The sequence below is a fragment of the Suncus etruscus genome, chromosome 9 (genome assembly GCF_024139225.1).
Source record: "Suncus etruscus isolate mSunEtr1 chromosome 9, mSunEtr1.pri.cur, whole genome shotgun sequence".
Lineage (NCBI taxonomy): Eukaryota > Metazoa > Chordata > Mammalia > Eulipotyphla > Soricidae > Suncus > Suncus etruscus.
Window position 1 is genome coordinate 64,049,414 of NC_064856.1, and position 15,070 is coordinate 64,064,483.

Genomic DNA, 15,070 nt, shown 5'->3' on the forward strand with positions numbered 1-15,070 from the left:
AAAATGGGGAGAAGAAATGAACAGACACTTTGACAAAGAAGAAATACAAATGGCCAAAAGACACATGAAGAAATGCTCCACATCACTAATCATCAGGGAGATGCATATCAAAACAACAATGAGATACCACCTCACACCACAGAGAATGGCACACATCACAAAGAATGAGAACAAACAGTGCTGGCGGGTATGTGGAGAGAAAGGAACCCTTATCCACTGCTGGTGGGAATGCCGTCTAGTTCAACCTTTATGGAAAGCAATATGGAGATTCCTCCAAAAACTGGAAATCGAGCTCCCAAAATACAATACAAAAATCCCTTCCTTACACCTTTATTCATTGCAGCACTATTTACCATAGCAAGACTCTGGAAACAACCAAGATGCCTTTCAACAGACAATGGCTAAAGAACTGTTGTACATATACACAATGGAATATTATGCAGCTGTCAGGAGAGATGAAGTCATGAAATTTTCCTATACATGGATGTACACAGAATCTATTATGCTGAGTGAAATAAGTCAGAGAGAGAGAAAAACGCAGAATGGTCTCACTCATCTATAGGTTTTAAGAAAAATGAAAGACATTCTTGCAATAATAAATTTCAGACACAAAAGAGAAAAGAGCTGGAAGTTCCAGCTCACCTCAGGAAGCTCACCACAAAGAGTGATGAGTTTAGTTAGAGAAATAACTACATTTTGAACTGTCCTAATATTGAGAATGTATGAGGGAAATGTAGAGCCTGTTTAGAGTGCAGGCGGGGGTTGGGTGGGGAGGAGGGAGATTTGGGACTTGGGTGATGGGAATGTTGCACTGGTGATGGGTGGTGTTCCTTTTATGACTGAAACCCAAACACAATCATGTATGTAATCAAGGTGTTTAAATAAAAAAAAATTAAAAAAATTTGTTTTACTGCATTCTATTTTTACATTTAAAGAAATTTAATATATGCAAAAGATAATATTCCACCACAAAGAATCAAGCTGTGAATAATAAAAATATAATATATTATATATTATATAAATAATAAAAATTATCAAATATGTCAAATACTTTGAATTGGAAAGAAGAGTTTTTCAAGAAAAAATAAAAATATTTTTTAGCAATTCTTAAAGAGACATTTATAGTATTGAATGTTTTTTTTTGTAATAATAACACTTCTGTGACTGGTGTGCTAGAACAGCAGGTAGAGCATTTGCCTTGCACATGCTTGACCACAAATTCTGTCCCTGGCATCCCATATAGTCCCCAAAGCATTGCCAGAAGTAATTCCTAAGTGCAGAGTGCAGTGGAACCCTGGTGCAAAGCTGCATTTAGCCCTAAAACAAAACAAAGCAAATAACACTTACAAATCTGTAATTTATGTTTCCATTTCCAAAATCTGAAAAAGAAAGAGCACAAGAAGCATCTATTTATGCAGAAAATCTGAGAGCAAAAAAATCAACAAAATTGAAAACAGGATAATAACAAAGAAAATCAATGAAACTATAATATTTTTTAAAGGCTAATGAAACTGATAACTGCTAACAAGACAGAAAAAGGAAAAAACAATAAGAGACAAGCTATCAATATCAGAAATAAATTTGAAAATTTCATTATGGGATTTCACATATACTGGAAAGACCAAAGACTTTGAACTAAATTCAAAGAACTACTATGAACTTAATTCAAAAACACGGATGAAATTTACCTATTTATTAAAATTGCAAACAGTGAAACTTAACTTCAAGTAAAATAGATAACCTTGGGTATTAAAATATTTTTAACAAGGAAATACTCCACAGCATCACATGTAGCTCCCTGAGCATAATCTGAGCTGAGCTCAGTAAACCCTGAAAACAACTAGGTATGGCATAAAAACAAAAACAACCCAAAAACATGAGAAATATTTGTTTGGGTGGTAAATGATCCAAAGAAGGAACACTGGGTATATCAGATCCAGAATTAGGGCCCAGAGTATTAGTATAACAGGTAGGATGCTTGTATTGTATGCAAACAACCCAAATTCCATCCCTGGTACCCTATATGGTCCCCTGAGCCTACCTAGAGTGAAATATGAGTACAGACAGAGCCAGGAGTAAGCCCTGAGAACCCAAAATTAAAACAAAACAAAACAAAACAAATTAAACCATAAAAAAGCAAATCTTTCTAGTTTTTTTAATTTTTATTGTGGTCAAAGTGAATTACAAATCTTTCACAGTAATATTTAAGGCACATAGTGACAATGAATGAGGGGTATTCCCACCACCAGTGTTATCCTCCCTCCACCTCTGTTCCCCACATGCATATCCACATCTCCCTTCTTTATCCCCGGTAATACTAGTGCATCTGTTCCCCCCTTATACAGCTTGTTGTAGATTGGGTATTAATACTGTTGTTGACTTTGGATTTGGTATTCAAGTCTGATCATTCTTTTATTCCCACCAAATGAACATACGACTGTCTGGTCTTGGTACCATCCATTTTCGCCCCCCTCCGATTATGAGGCTAATCAAGGTGATTCCAGTAATGTGGCTCTATTGGAGATATAAGAAAAGATATGGGAGAAGAAAAGAGAAAAAGGCAAACAAAAAAGAGAATAACTAGAAGTCCATCTAGCTGTTATAAATATCCATTTAGAACAAGAAAGAGAAAAAAGAAGGAAAAGGTAACAAAACAGAACAAAACAAACAAACAAAAAAACAGACCAGCAACTTCTTAAGAAAGGGTTATGTCAGAGAAGATTAGCATGGCCCCTGCGCAAGGATGACACATAAATTCGTGAAGTCCATATTTTTTTTAAAAAGGGGGTTATGTTTCTTCTTCATTTTTTCCTTTTGGTTTTTAACATTAATATCATTGTAGAGGATTTGAAAAATACAAAAGTACAGAAAAGAAATAAAAGTCACCTATTATTCTCTAGCAGACATAAACAGCCCATTGTAATGTGCTTTAATTTTCTGGTTTGGGTGCTCAGAAAAGAAACAGGAGATTGAAATGACGGTGAAACTTTTTAAGCGTTATTCACTTTGTTGTAGGCTTATTTGGTGGTTTCTACTCAAGACTGTGATAAGTGTGAAGACAGTTGAGGTTGAGGAAAAGTATAAGAGCAGGATCAAAGCTTCTCAGAAGCTATAAAAGATAGGCTCAAAGCTTCTCAGAAGAAGCCAATATTTTCTAAAAAGCTAACAATTTTGGGAAAAAAAAGAAAAGAAAAGAAGAACAGAGAAATTAAAGAAAAGGAAAGAAATTATGCCCTGTTTATTCTTAGACCATAATGACTTTAAACTTGAATTCATCATAAAATAATACTTGGAAATCTCCAAATAGTTATGTTACACTACCCACTTATAACTAATACACAGGTCAAAAAAGAGATTTCCAAAGAAGTTCTATAGCATTTTTAACTAAATGAAAGTGGAATGATCAAAAATGAATGTATATATCAAGTGTTTAAAGGAAAATGTAGCATTAAAATATTATAAAATAAGAAATATATAAAATAGTAAATAAAATTTTCTAAAAGTCTATTTTAGAAAAGGTAATCAAATTACATCCAAAATAACCAGAGGAAGATTCACAGCTATAGTACAGAGGATAGAATACTTGCCTAGCACACAGATGACTTCAGTTTGATTTCCAGTATTCCTTATAGGCCCTCATGGCTGAGCCTGCCAGAAATAATTCCTGAAGTGCAGAGCCAGGAGTAGCCCCTGAGCACTGCCAGGTGTGCCCTTTCAATAAAAGCAGAAGAAATAAGTAATAACAATCAGAAAAACTAAAATTGAGATAAGAAAACAAAGAAAATTAGTAGAACTAAACTTTGGATATTTGAAGTGCTCAATATAATAAAGAAGTATACTTTAATATTTTGAATGTACAAAATAACTTTGTTTACCCAAAACATAAATATAAATACTATTGTAAAAATGAATACATAACTTAAAAAAGAAAATAGAAAAGATCAATGAAATTGGTATGCCTACCCAGGCTAAACAAAAAAACAGGGGACACAAATACAATATAATACAAATGTAATTATTGCTAAAAATATGGTAAAGGAACATTATGGACTACATACCACACATTTTATAATCAAAATGAAAAATTATTGATTTTAAAGCACAATTTGTTAAAACTCTCATAAGTAACAGACAATCTAATATCAAACTTAGATTTATTAAAGAAACTGAGTTAAAGATTCATAGTTTCTAAAATAAAAACACAGGTTTAGATGGATTTACATTTTCTAAGTAAGAATTTGTATAAATTTCTACTTTTATTCTTTGCAGATAATTTCATTCTGAACTAAAATCAAAGATATTACAGAAAAAGAAATCTCAGATCTATATCCCTCATAAAAAGATGCAAAATTTCTCAATGAAAATATCATCAAGTCATATATAACAATATGTGAAAAATGTACAACCATAAACACATATAATTCAAGATAAAGATATCTCCTTTACCCAGTAATTTTCAAAATCATAATAAAAATACTATTTAATATAAATAAGACAAGTAAAATAAATAGAAGATATACAGATTGGGACGGAAGAAAAAACCTGTTCATTCACAACTAACATGATGTGTAAGAAAAATCTAAATAAAATATCTTGAAACTAATGGTATTTTAACAAAGTATTAATGGTTTGAAGGGCCAAGGGAGAGAGATGAATAAGCAGAGCACAAAGAACTTTTAGTACAGTAAAACTATTCAGTATGACACTACAGTTTACAGTGTATTTAAAACCCATAGAATATATATATGTATGTATGTGTGTATATATATATATATACATATATATATAGCAATAAGCTGAATACTATACTCAAATTATAAAGTAAATTATAGGCTTAGAATGATAATAATGTAACCATTGTAGGTTCATCAATTGTAACATAAATAAATATTTTGGATAATTTGGTGCTAGATGTTGAAAATGGATGGAGAAGGTTTGATGGTGTGAGGATAGGGAGCATATGGTAACTCTTAGAATTTCTGCTCAGTTTTTCTATAAACTTAAAACTGCCCTAACATATTGGTTATTTCTTTTTAAGTAGCTTATGGTATATAGAAAATATAATTGGACTGAAGATATAAAAGTGAAAGGGGAAAAGATAAAACTAATAGGAGGAAAATATTGTAGAATATCTTTGGGATTTCAGGGATTTTTTTTTTAGGTAAGACCACAAAATTAGAGTCCTCAGGAGAAACCTTGATTAATATAATTAAATAAAATTTATTTCTGTTAAATTAAGACTTGCATTTATAAAATTATAAGATATTGTAAATTGAAACTCCTAGAAATACCTAGATATTCCTAAATATCAACATTATAAGGAAAAGAATTGACTAACCAAGATGCTGAATAGGCAATTCACAGAAGAAGAAATATGACGGAGTTATTAAGAGATGTGCAAAGGTGATAGTATTAAAATAAAACAAGACATTATTTTATATACATCAGTTTGAAAACGTTTTTAAAAATCTCTTAAATACTTGTAAGGACATGTGGAAATAGGAACCTTTATGCACAGCCAATAGAATAAAAGTTGATGTAGCTGTTCTGCAGAAAATCTGGCAGTACTTAGTAAAATTAATATGATAGTATCCATAACGCAGAAACCTAGAAATCCCATTACATGGTTTATATTGCTAAGAAACTCTCATATGTGCTCATAAGTAAAGTAACATGAGGATTTTCACTTTAGCAATATTTGTAGAGTAAAGAACTGTAAGCCAGCTAAATGTCCCTCGTTGGGAGCATGGCTAAATAAAACAGGATCTATGCATATAGTAAAATACTAGGCAGCAGTCATAAGCAATGAATTAAACTCATATGTGCATGCCTTCCACCACTTACCATAGGGTTTGTTAAATATCAAGTAGTAGACACTGATTACAGAATATACTTAGAGTATTGGTGTTTACTCTCATGATAGCATGACTGATAAAACTATAGCTTACTGCCACAGTCCAGCATTATAGAAGAGAGTCCTGTTAAATATTCCTCACTCAGGCATAAACAAGTTTAAAGTACAGTTTCTACTGAATGTCTCTTTTACACCATTTTAAAGTTAAAAAAAATCACAAACTGAACTGTTTGAAGGGAAACATGTGTTAATATTACATCTTTTGAGGGATTTTTTTTCTTGTTATTGGACTGCACTCACTGGTTTTTAGGGCTTGCTACCGGCTCTACACTGTTGGCAGGGCTTAGGGAACCATGTGGGCTACTGGGGATTGAACCTGGGTCAACTATATATATGCAAGGCAAAATAAAACCACTTTGCTATTGTTTCAGCATCTAATATGAACATATTTAAAAAGATAATGTTAAATTTAAGAAATATTAAAATAGAAAACACTAATATAATTTCATGGAATCTATATAATGATACTTGGAAAAGCTTAAATACATAGAGATGGGTCCTAAATAGGAAAGAAAATAGAGGTAAGAAAAAAAAATATAACAGAAGATTGCTTTTGCATTAGCCTGTAATGAAAATATGTGATAATTTAAGAGTTTTGTGACAATTTTTGTGTTATTTTTAAAAGTACATTATTTTTATTTTATTAGAGCATTTTGATTTACAAAGTTATTCATAGCTGAATGTTAAACATACAATGTTCCAGCATTGATCCCAATACCAATTAACTGCACCCGCCCCCCCAGTGTTCCCAGGTTTCCTCCTCTACTTGATGCCCCACACCCAGCCTACCATATTATCAGGCACCTTTGTAAGTTAGGTTGTTAAAGTTTGAGTTTCATGATTTTGATGTTGTTGACTCTACTCTATAGTTTAACCATTAGCACTTTCATTTCTTAACACCCTGGATATAGCTAAATCTCCTTGACCCCTCTCTTCTGTTGCTTCTCATTTGTCTTCTCTCCCCCTTTGCTCCACTCAATTTCTTTTCTTCTCCCTATACTCTGGGACCAAGTGTGAACTAGGCATCCACCTCCCCTTAAACTATTGTATTTTCTCATTCATTTATTCTATAAATTCTATATATATATTGTATATATTTATTCACATATAATAGATTTCACTCTGTGTTTACTTTTCTTTTACTGGTTTACTTCAGTTAAAATATCTTCAAGTTCCTTCTATGTTGCAGTGAGTTGCATGATCTCATTATTCCGTATACTGAATAGTATTCCATTGTGTAAAGTTAAATGAATACAATGTGGCTATGATCATCTCATTAAATTGTATTTGAAGATTTAATAAGTAACCCAGTGAAAGGATTTAGTTTAGTGCTTAGCATATGCTCAACACTCATTAGATGTTACATTTAACTATTATTTACACTACTTATGATATAGTTTCTCCAAACTATTGGAGTTAGTACTTTTCACCCATTGTATTGAGGTAACTCCCATCACTACACCCTACCCGAGTCTTTCAAATCAAATAGCCCATGGTTCTACTACAGGGATAAGCAAGTTCTGGCAGCAGATCTAGAAGAAAGCAGAAAAAAATGTTAAAACAGTCAGGTAATGGGAATAGAAATGGTTGGTTATTCTTGCTTCTTTTTTTTGTTCGTTCAGTCATTTGGTCCTTCCTTCTTTCCTCCTCTCTCTCTCCCTCCTTCCCACCTCCCTCCCTCCCTCCCTTCCTTCCTTCCTTCCTTCCTCCCTCCCTCCCTCCCTCCCTCCCTTCCTTCCTCCCTTCCTTCCTCCCTCCCTCCCTCCCTCCCTTCCTTCCTTCCTTCCTTCCTCCCTCCCTCCCTCCCTCCCTCCCTCCCTCCCTTCTTCCTTCCTTCCTTCCTTCCTTCCTTCCTTCCTTCCTTCCTTCCTTCCTTCCTTCCTTCCTTCCTTCCTTCCTACCTTCCTTCCTTCCTTCCTTCCTTCCTTCCTTCCTTCCTTCCTTCCTTCCTTCCTTCCTTCCTTCCTTCCTTCCTTCCTTCCTTCCTGTGTAATTGGAGACCTTGATAATTAACTTGGGAGAATACCAATAGAATGCACAAATTAAAAAAAATTTAATTCCATGACTAAATAGAGCTGTGATAGAGAACATTAACGTTTCATTTGATTTCTTTAAAGAGGGTTTTGGGTTGTTGTTTGTGGATAAATCCTTATGCCCCAATCTCGAGGGGGAAGGGGGAATCGGGCTGGCAAAAGATGAAACAAGGGTTTGGGGACCTTTCAAACACATGGACAGAGATAGGGGCCTGCTGGGACCGTAGTATGTATTGGGAAGATAGAATCACACCATGGGTGGAGAACAGTTTAGGGTACAGAGACTATCCAGAGGTTCTTCCTGCCCAGGTGGGATTTGACATATAAAGGAAAGCCATAGCTGTTAAGGATGAAGTCTGATACACCATTAAGGTAAAGAGTAATTATTTCAACTGTTTTTTGTTTGTTTGTTTGTTTGTTTTGTTTCCATTTTAAGTCTAGCTAAAGTGTTTGCTTTGGAGTTTTCCTCCCCAATTCTCTTCATTCTCTGAAATGGACACAAGTTGTCCTGGGGAAATGAGCAAAATTATCACCTAGAGGCCTGTGCTCCAAAGTGCTGACATAAGATGCTGGTTCCAGAGAACAGAGGGGGAACGTGGGCCAAATTCTTGCCCTTGTTTTAATTCAAGTATTAAACTGAGAATCTATGCCAGGGACTATTCTGGTGTCTGAGGATTTAAAGCTGCTAAGAAGACAAAAATGACAAGTTTAAAAATAAAATTAAGGAAGTGTCAACATGGAAACTTGAGTCTTCCCAAGTGACATTGTATTTCTTTTCAAAAAAATTTATTTAACTGAATCACAGTGAAACACAAAGTTATAATGTTATTCAAAATTGAGTTTCAGTCATACAATCGAGCACCCATCTTTTTTACCAGCGTCCATTTCCCTCCACCAACGTTCCCAGTTTCTGACTCCCACACCTGCCTCTAAGTAGCATTGCATTTCAATAAAGCTATTTTCCTTTGTCTTTTTTCACAGATAATAGATGAAGAAGAAACACAATTTATGAGCAATTGCCCTGTGGCGGTTACAGAGAGCACCCCAAGGAGGCGGACCCGGATCCAGGTGTTCTGGATTGCACCGCCAGCAGGAACAGGCTGTGTGATTCTCAAGTAAGTGAACCTGGATGCCTGGTGACTCTTTGTTTTCTTGTGTTTGATCAGGCATAGTGCTGTGGTTCCTAGGACTAGTAATGAAAAATTATGAACCAAATGAGGATGATATTTACCTTCCTCCAACTAGAACGTCTAGTATATGTGCAAAGGCCTCTAACTATAACCTCCATTATCTCCGGGCTCTGCTTCATGGTCCTTTCTTCCTTCATCCATCAAAAGTGCCCTTTTGGGCTGATTTTGATTTCTGGACCGTGCCTTTGGTGTGATACAGTGTTTGATAAAATGTTTTCACCAGCCAATAATTTACCTCTGGAAAGTAACTAAATTCTGTATCTACAGAATTGTATGCCATAGAATTGTGTTCAGGGGCAAATAGTTGTGAAGGAAACTAATTGCTATAGTTAAGATTTGGGAGATGCTTTTGACGCCATCCCTCTCTTCATTACACAACACATATTAAAATATTGAAGGTGTTACACGGCCTGTGAAATGAAATCTCTTGAACTTGGTTTCAGCAAGTTTTTTTCCAAATTGATTTGACTGCAGAGTTTCCTTTTTGCTGATATGTCTGTTAGCATTTACCAGTTTGAAAACCACAAAAACACAACCACCATCTATTTAGATAGATTTAAATACATTTAAAGAGAGGCTCAGACTTTTAAGATATCAGGCAAGTAAATAGTCATGGGTAGATGAGAGGATTTCAAGCATCCAGAAGCCAGTTTTTCTATACAGGGAGAGGCTGGAATAATCTTCCCAAGTATCTTCATTTACTCACAAATCTCCTAAATACTTGAATGTATCTGATTCATTTGTCTACAGTTCTGTCCACAAATATTTCAACATGGGGTTAACTCTAGCCTACATCTGTAAAGAAGCTGATAAGGAGGCATTCCACCTAAGCATTCCAATTCTTGCAGTTCTGCACTCAGTGGTGCCTGACTTGTGAAACAAAGTCCACAGAAATGTTTGAAAATGTCTGATTATTTTCTAGACTCAGCCTTTTCTTTGTCTGGTATTCTGCTATCTATATGGGTATCATTTGTTTCTTATCTTAATACAAGTTGAACAGCTCTAGATTTCTTGGAAAGTTTGACTCTTGTATTAATCTATAGTTGTAATTAAAAATAAATTTATCATTAAAAATAATTAAAAACTTGGAAGGATGGGATCACAGGGATAGTTCAGAGGGCTAGTGCACATGTCTTCCATGTGGTAGTCCTGGTTTTGATCCCCAGTCCCCTAAACACCTCCTGATGTGGCCCTCAGAACTCTCCATAAGTAGCCACTGAATACTGCCAGTTGTGCTTCCCAAACAAAAAAATAACAAAAGTTTAACAGTATAATTTTAAATGAAAAGTTATATGTAAACCTAACCTATAACATGCAATCAGTATCTAGTTTAAATGTGGCAGAAGGCCTTCTGAAAATAAACAAAGACCACTGAGCTGAGAACAGGCACGGGCAGTTTATTCATAGCTTTTTGCAGTATATCAGTTGGTATCACTAGCATTTGGCAGAGACTCAAAGACAGAAATAAGAAAGCTTTATCATTGAAAAGTGAAGAAGCTACAGGTACTTTTTACACACAAATGTTCTGTAATCGTTGTCATGAAGGTTATTCCTGGCAGCACTCAGGAGCCAATATGACCATACTCAGAAATCCTTCTTAGAGAGAAGCATATATGCTGAGAATTGAACTCAGGATCTTACACCTACAAGGCAAAGTATATGCTCCACCATGGAGCAACATTCATGACACTGTAAGTACTTTCTGAGTCAAGGTTGTTTAGAATGAAGAACTGGAAAACAATTATCTAAATGTGGAGCACCTTATGAATTGATTTGGAGAGCATATTTGGCTTTCCCTTGTTGACCTTGAACTGCAAATAAGAGAGACAGTAGTAACAAAACTTAAAAGCTGACCATGATTGGCCAAGATCTAATGGTCTGGACTGATGAATACTGAGCTTGTGGTTTAGAGTTGTCCTCAGTCACCAGAGAATTTGAGAGCCAGAGGGCTTTTGTTTTGTTTTGTTTTGTTTTGTCACTGATATATGTTCATTAATATAAAAATACAATTAAAGAATTGTCAGCTGGGAAACTAGAGTCTCTTAGTCTGGAGTCTAGATTCCCAGTTAGACTTTATCACCACTGTCTACATTCTTTGTGCTTCCCTCCAAACCCCACTGGCAGCTCCATCATTCTGTGGAGCCTGGGGCTCTGAAGAAGATAGCTGGAAAAAGTCAGATCTAAGTGATGAGTCTTCCTGCCTTAAAAACTCTTATCCCTCTGGCACAGATCTCTGATTTTCTTTGATTTATTGTTCTCACAAACCAGAAACATTTGATCTTTCTTGTGGAAGCCAGAAAGCCATCTTTTATTTACCCATTAACAATAAACATATGTGAACATATGTTTATCCATTAATGATGAACAAATGTGGCTTGTTCGTTCATTTTTTCAACAGGCCTGATTGAGCTTTTATTTGTTTCTGTTGCATCCAGGATATATGCAGACAATTGAAGTAGGCTCTTGGATCTTGAGGTCCTTATGGGTTAAATGGAAAAGCTATAAAGTATCAACCATTACTATCGTGTACCAGGAACTTAGCTGTACCCCTTGCAGGTTTTAACTAATTTAATCTTCACAACAATATACTCCCATTTTATTGAGGAGGAGACAAGCTTTTATAAATTAAGCAAACTTATTGAACTCATATTTTTCAAACTTTAAAGTCCATGTTCTTTTTATGCTTTTTAATTATATTTATATTAAAGAATATAACATGTAAGCTAAACCATTCATCACAGAAATAATTTAGGGCTAGAGAGATAGTACAGCTAGAAAGGCACGTGTCTTGTGTACAGCTGACCTGAGTTTAATCCCTATACAACATACAGCACCTCTAGGCATGCCACAAATGACCTCTGAGCACAGAGCCAGGAGTAAGCCTTAAGTGCAGTGGAAAATCTCTACTATTACCAAATATATTTCAGAATCTTCTACCTAATGAATGTTTGAATCTAGTGTGCATTCTTTTTTTTAAATTGAATCAGTAAAATATACAGCTACAAAGTATTTCATAGTTGAGTTTCAGTCATAAAATGTTCCAACACCCATCCCTTCACCAATGTCCCCAGTTTTCTTCCTGCCCTTTGCCCCTGCTTTTCTTTTCTTTTTTTTTTTGCCTTATTTTTCCCTTTAGGCACTGTGGTTTGCAATACTATTACTGGAAGTGTATCATGCATATTTATCTCCTTTCAGCATATAGTTCTTGTACAGAGCAATCATTTCCAATTATCACTATGATAAGGTCTTTAATCTGTCTTAACTATATTCCCCCACCTATCCACCAAATACACACATACACACACACACACACACACACACACACACACACACATTTTGTGGTAATCTTCCTACCATGTACCAGTCTTCCTGGTCCTTATTTCTATTATCCTTGTGTATCCTATTATACCATGCATAAGTAAATTTCATGACTAGTATGCATTCTTTAGACTTTCATCAGTTCAACCATATACATTTCAGTATAAAAAAATAACCATACCAATGAACAGCAGTTGAAAATCACTGGTCAACATAGGATCCCAAACCTAGGACCCCGAATAAAGTCACTGTTTCCTTTGAGGTGTAGAAGCTTCTCAGTTTAATGTAGTCCCATTTGTTTCTCTCTGCTTCCACTTGTTTGGACAGTGGTGTTTCCTCCTTGAAGATTCCTTTAGTCTCAATGTCATGGAGTGCTTTTCCTGTGTTTTCTTCTATATACCTATGGTTTTGAGTCTAATATCAAGGTTTTTTTTAAATCCATTTTGATTTTGACAGTTGTACATGGTGTGAGATAGTGGTCTGATTACAAGGTTGTTCATGATACATTTGGGTTTATTTTCACAGTTAAAAAATAAGTTGTTTCTGATTATGATTTCCATCTGTGGGGACATTGGTGGCAGAAAATGTGCCCTAGATTCTCCTTTTATTGCAAAAGCCAGATGGATGGAGAAAGTGTTTGGAGGAACAAATCAAAGATATCCAGCACAGATAAGAAACCAAAATCTACCAATTTAGTTCAGAATGATTAATTGTCCCATATTCTATTCACTGAATAGTTTGTGTTTTTCCAAGAATTTAAAATGTTACTTAATAAAAGAAAATATTTTATACATGTAAGTTCTATTCTGTAATCTTTCTAATCTATTTCCACACAAACACATACTGTTTGAGAGCATAACTTTATTTCATGTTTTGGTAGGAAAACATTACTCATTAGTCGTCTGGATCAAAATATTCATATCCATTCAAACAGACCTGTAATTAAATAGAAACAGAAGATAACTTATTCAGCTCAGTAAAAGTTTGTATTAAGATTTTGAAAAGAGGGCCGGAGAGATAGCATGGAGGTAGGGTATTTGCCTTGCATGCAGAAGGACGGTGGTTTGAATCCCGGCATCCCATATGGTCCCCCGAGCCTGCCAGGGGCGATTTCTGAGCGTAGAGCCAGGAGTAACCCCTGAGCGCTGCCTGGTGTGACCCCCAAAATCCCCAAAAAACAAACAAACAAACAAACAAACAAAACAAAACCAACAGAAAAGAGATTTTTTTCTTTGGTTTTTGGATCACATCCAGCAGCGCTCAGGGGTTACTCCTGGCTCTTTGCTCAGAAATCACTCCTGGCAGGCTTGGGGGACCATATGGGATGTTGGGATTCGAACCAACCACCTTCTGCATGAAAGGCAAACACCTTACCTCTTATCTCTCTGGCCCCCCAAAAGAGATTTTGAATAGTGTTTCATTGAGTTAGTATTTAACTGAGGGTAAAGCTAGTGTTCCTAAAGTGTTTTCCTAGTCAGAAACAATATCCCTTATGTATTCAAGTCTTTTTTCTTCTTCAGTAAAGTAATGACATTTTTCTCATTTATATGGTACATAATTACAAACATTTGTTCTCATATATATTTTGTAGTTTTATTGCTTTAATGAATGAGCTCTTCTATCATACATCCTAATAGTGGACTATATGTAGGAAAGCTATTGATTTTTGTACCTTGGGTTTGAACTGGACATAGTTTAGCTCTCCTGATAGTTCTAATGTCCTGTTCTTTATTGAGTTTGGGGTTTAATATAAACTTTGTGTTAAAAATGCATTTTATGTTTTACTATTTTAGGATATTACATAGTATATACTATACTAATTTCAATAGTCATACTCATATTTCACTTTGAAATAAAATTTTCAGTTTAGAGGCCAAAGCTATAGCAGAGTAGTAAGGCATTTGCCTTGCACGCGACCAATAGAGGACAAACTGTAGTTTGAATCCTGGCATCCTATATGGTCCCCTGTGCCTGCTAGGAGCAATTTCTAAGCACTGAGCTAGGAGTAACCCCTGAGTGCTGCCAGGTATGACCCAAAAACAAAAACAAATATACAATATAAATTTCAAATTGATATCTTTAATCAAATTGAAGAAAATCCTTTATCTAGCAGAATATGTTTCTTTTTTTTTTAAGTGGAAGGCAGTATTTAAGGAAATCGACCAAACAGAATTCTATATGCATCTATCAAGTGCACAATACTGAGATAGAAGTCAACTATGATTTGACATTCAAAATACTTTGAGTCTAGCTACAATATAATTGCAAATATTCAGAAAAAGTTAAAAAATACATAAACTGGGGACAAATTAAGTATGCTTAGAATCAAAGATGAGTGAAGAATGGGAAAATGGAAATACTTAAAGTTCTTAGATAGATTAGTTTATATCTTGAAGGCTGTTATAAATTATACTTAAAGAAAATTCTTTTGGGGTCTAGAGCTATAGAACAGTGGGGAAGATGCTTGTCTTGCACAATGACCTACCTGGGTTCAATCTCCATATGATTGCCTGAGCGTTTGCTAACAATGATCACTAATGTAGAGTCAGAAATAAGTCATAAGCTTATGACTACATGTAGTGAAAAACAACAAAACAATTCTTTGAAGTCAAGAG

General features: G+C 34.9%; 1 protein-coding gene and 1 pseudogene across 2 annotated transcripts in view; both read left to right on the forward strand.

Annotated features, from left to right (window-relative positions):
• Positions 1–15,070, forward strand: part of SPON1 (spondin 1) — a 341,451-nt gene that overhangs the window by 70,947 nt on the left and 255,434 nt on the right. For both annotated transcript variants that reach the window (XR_007498919.1, XM_049781005.1), the window contains exon 3: positions 8,929–9,062. Coding sequence is in view for 1 of the 2 variants with exons in the window: in XM_049781005.1 (XP_049636962.1) it covers positions 8,929–9,062 (134 nt within the window). In the remaining variant the exon portion in view is untranslated. The remainder of the gene's footprint in view (positions 1–8,928; positions 9,063–15,070) is intronic.
• On the forward strand, positions 2,708–2,778 carry LOC126019984 (uncharacterized; annotated as a pseudogene).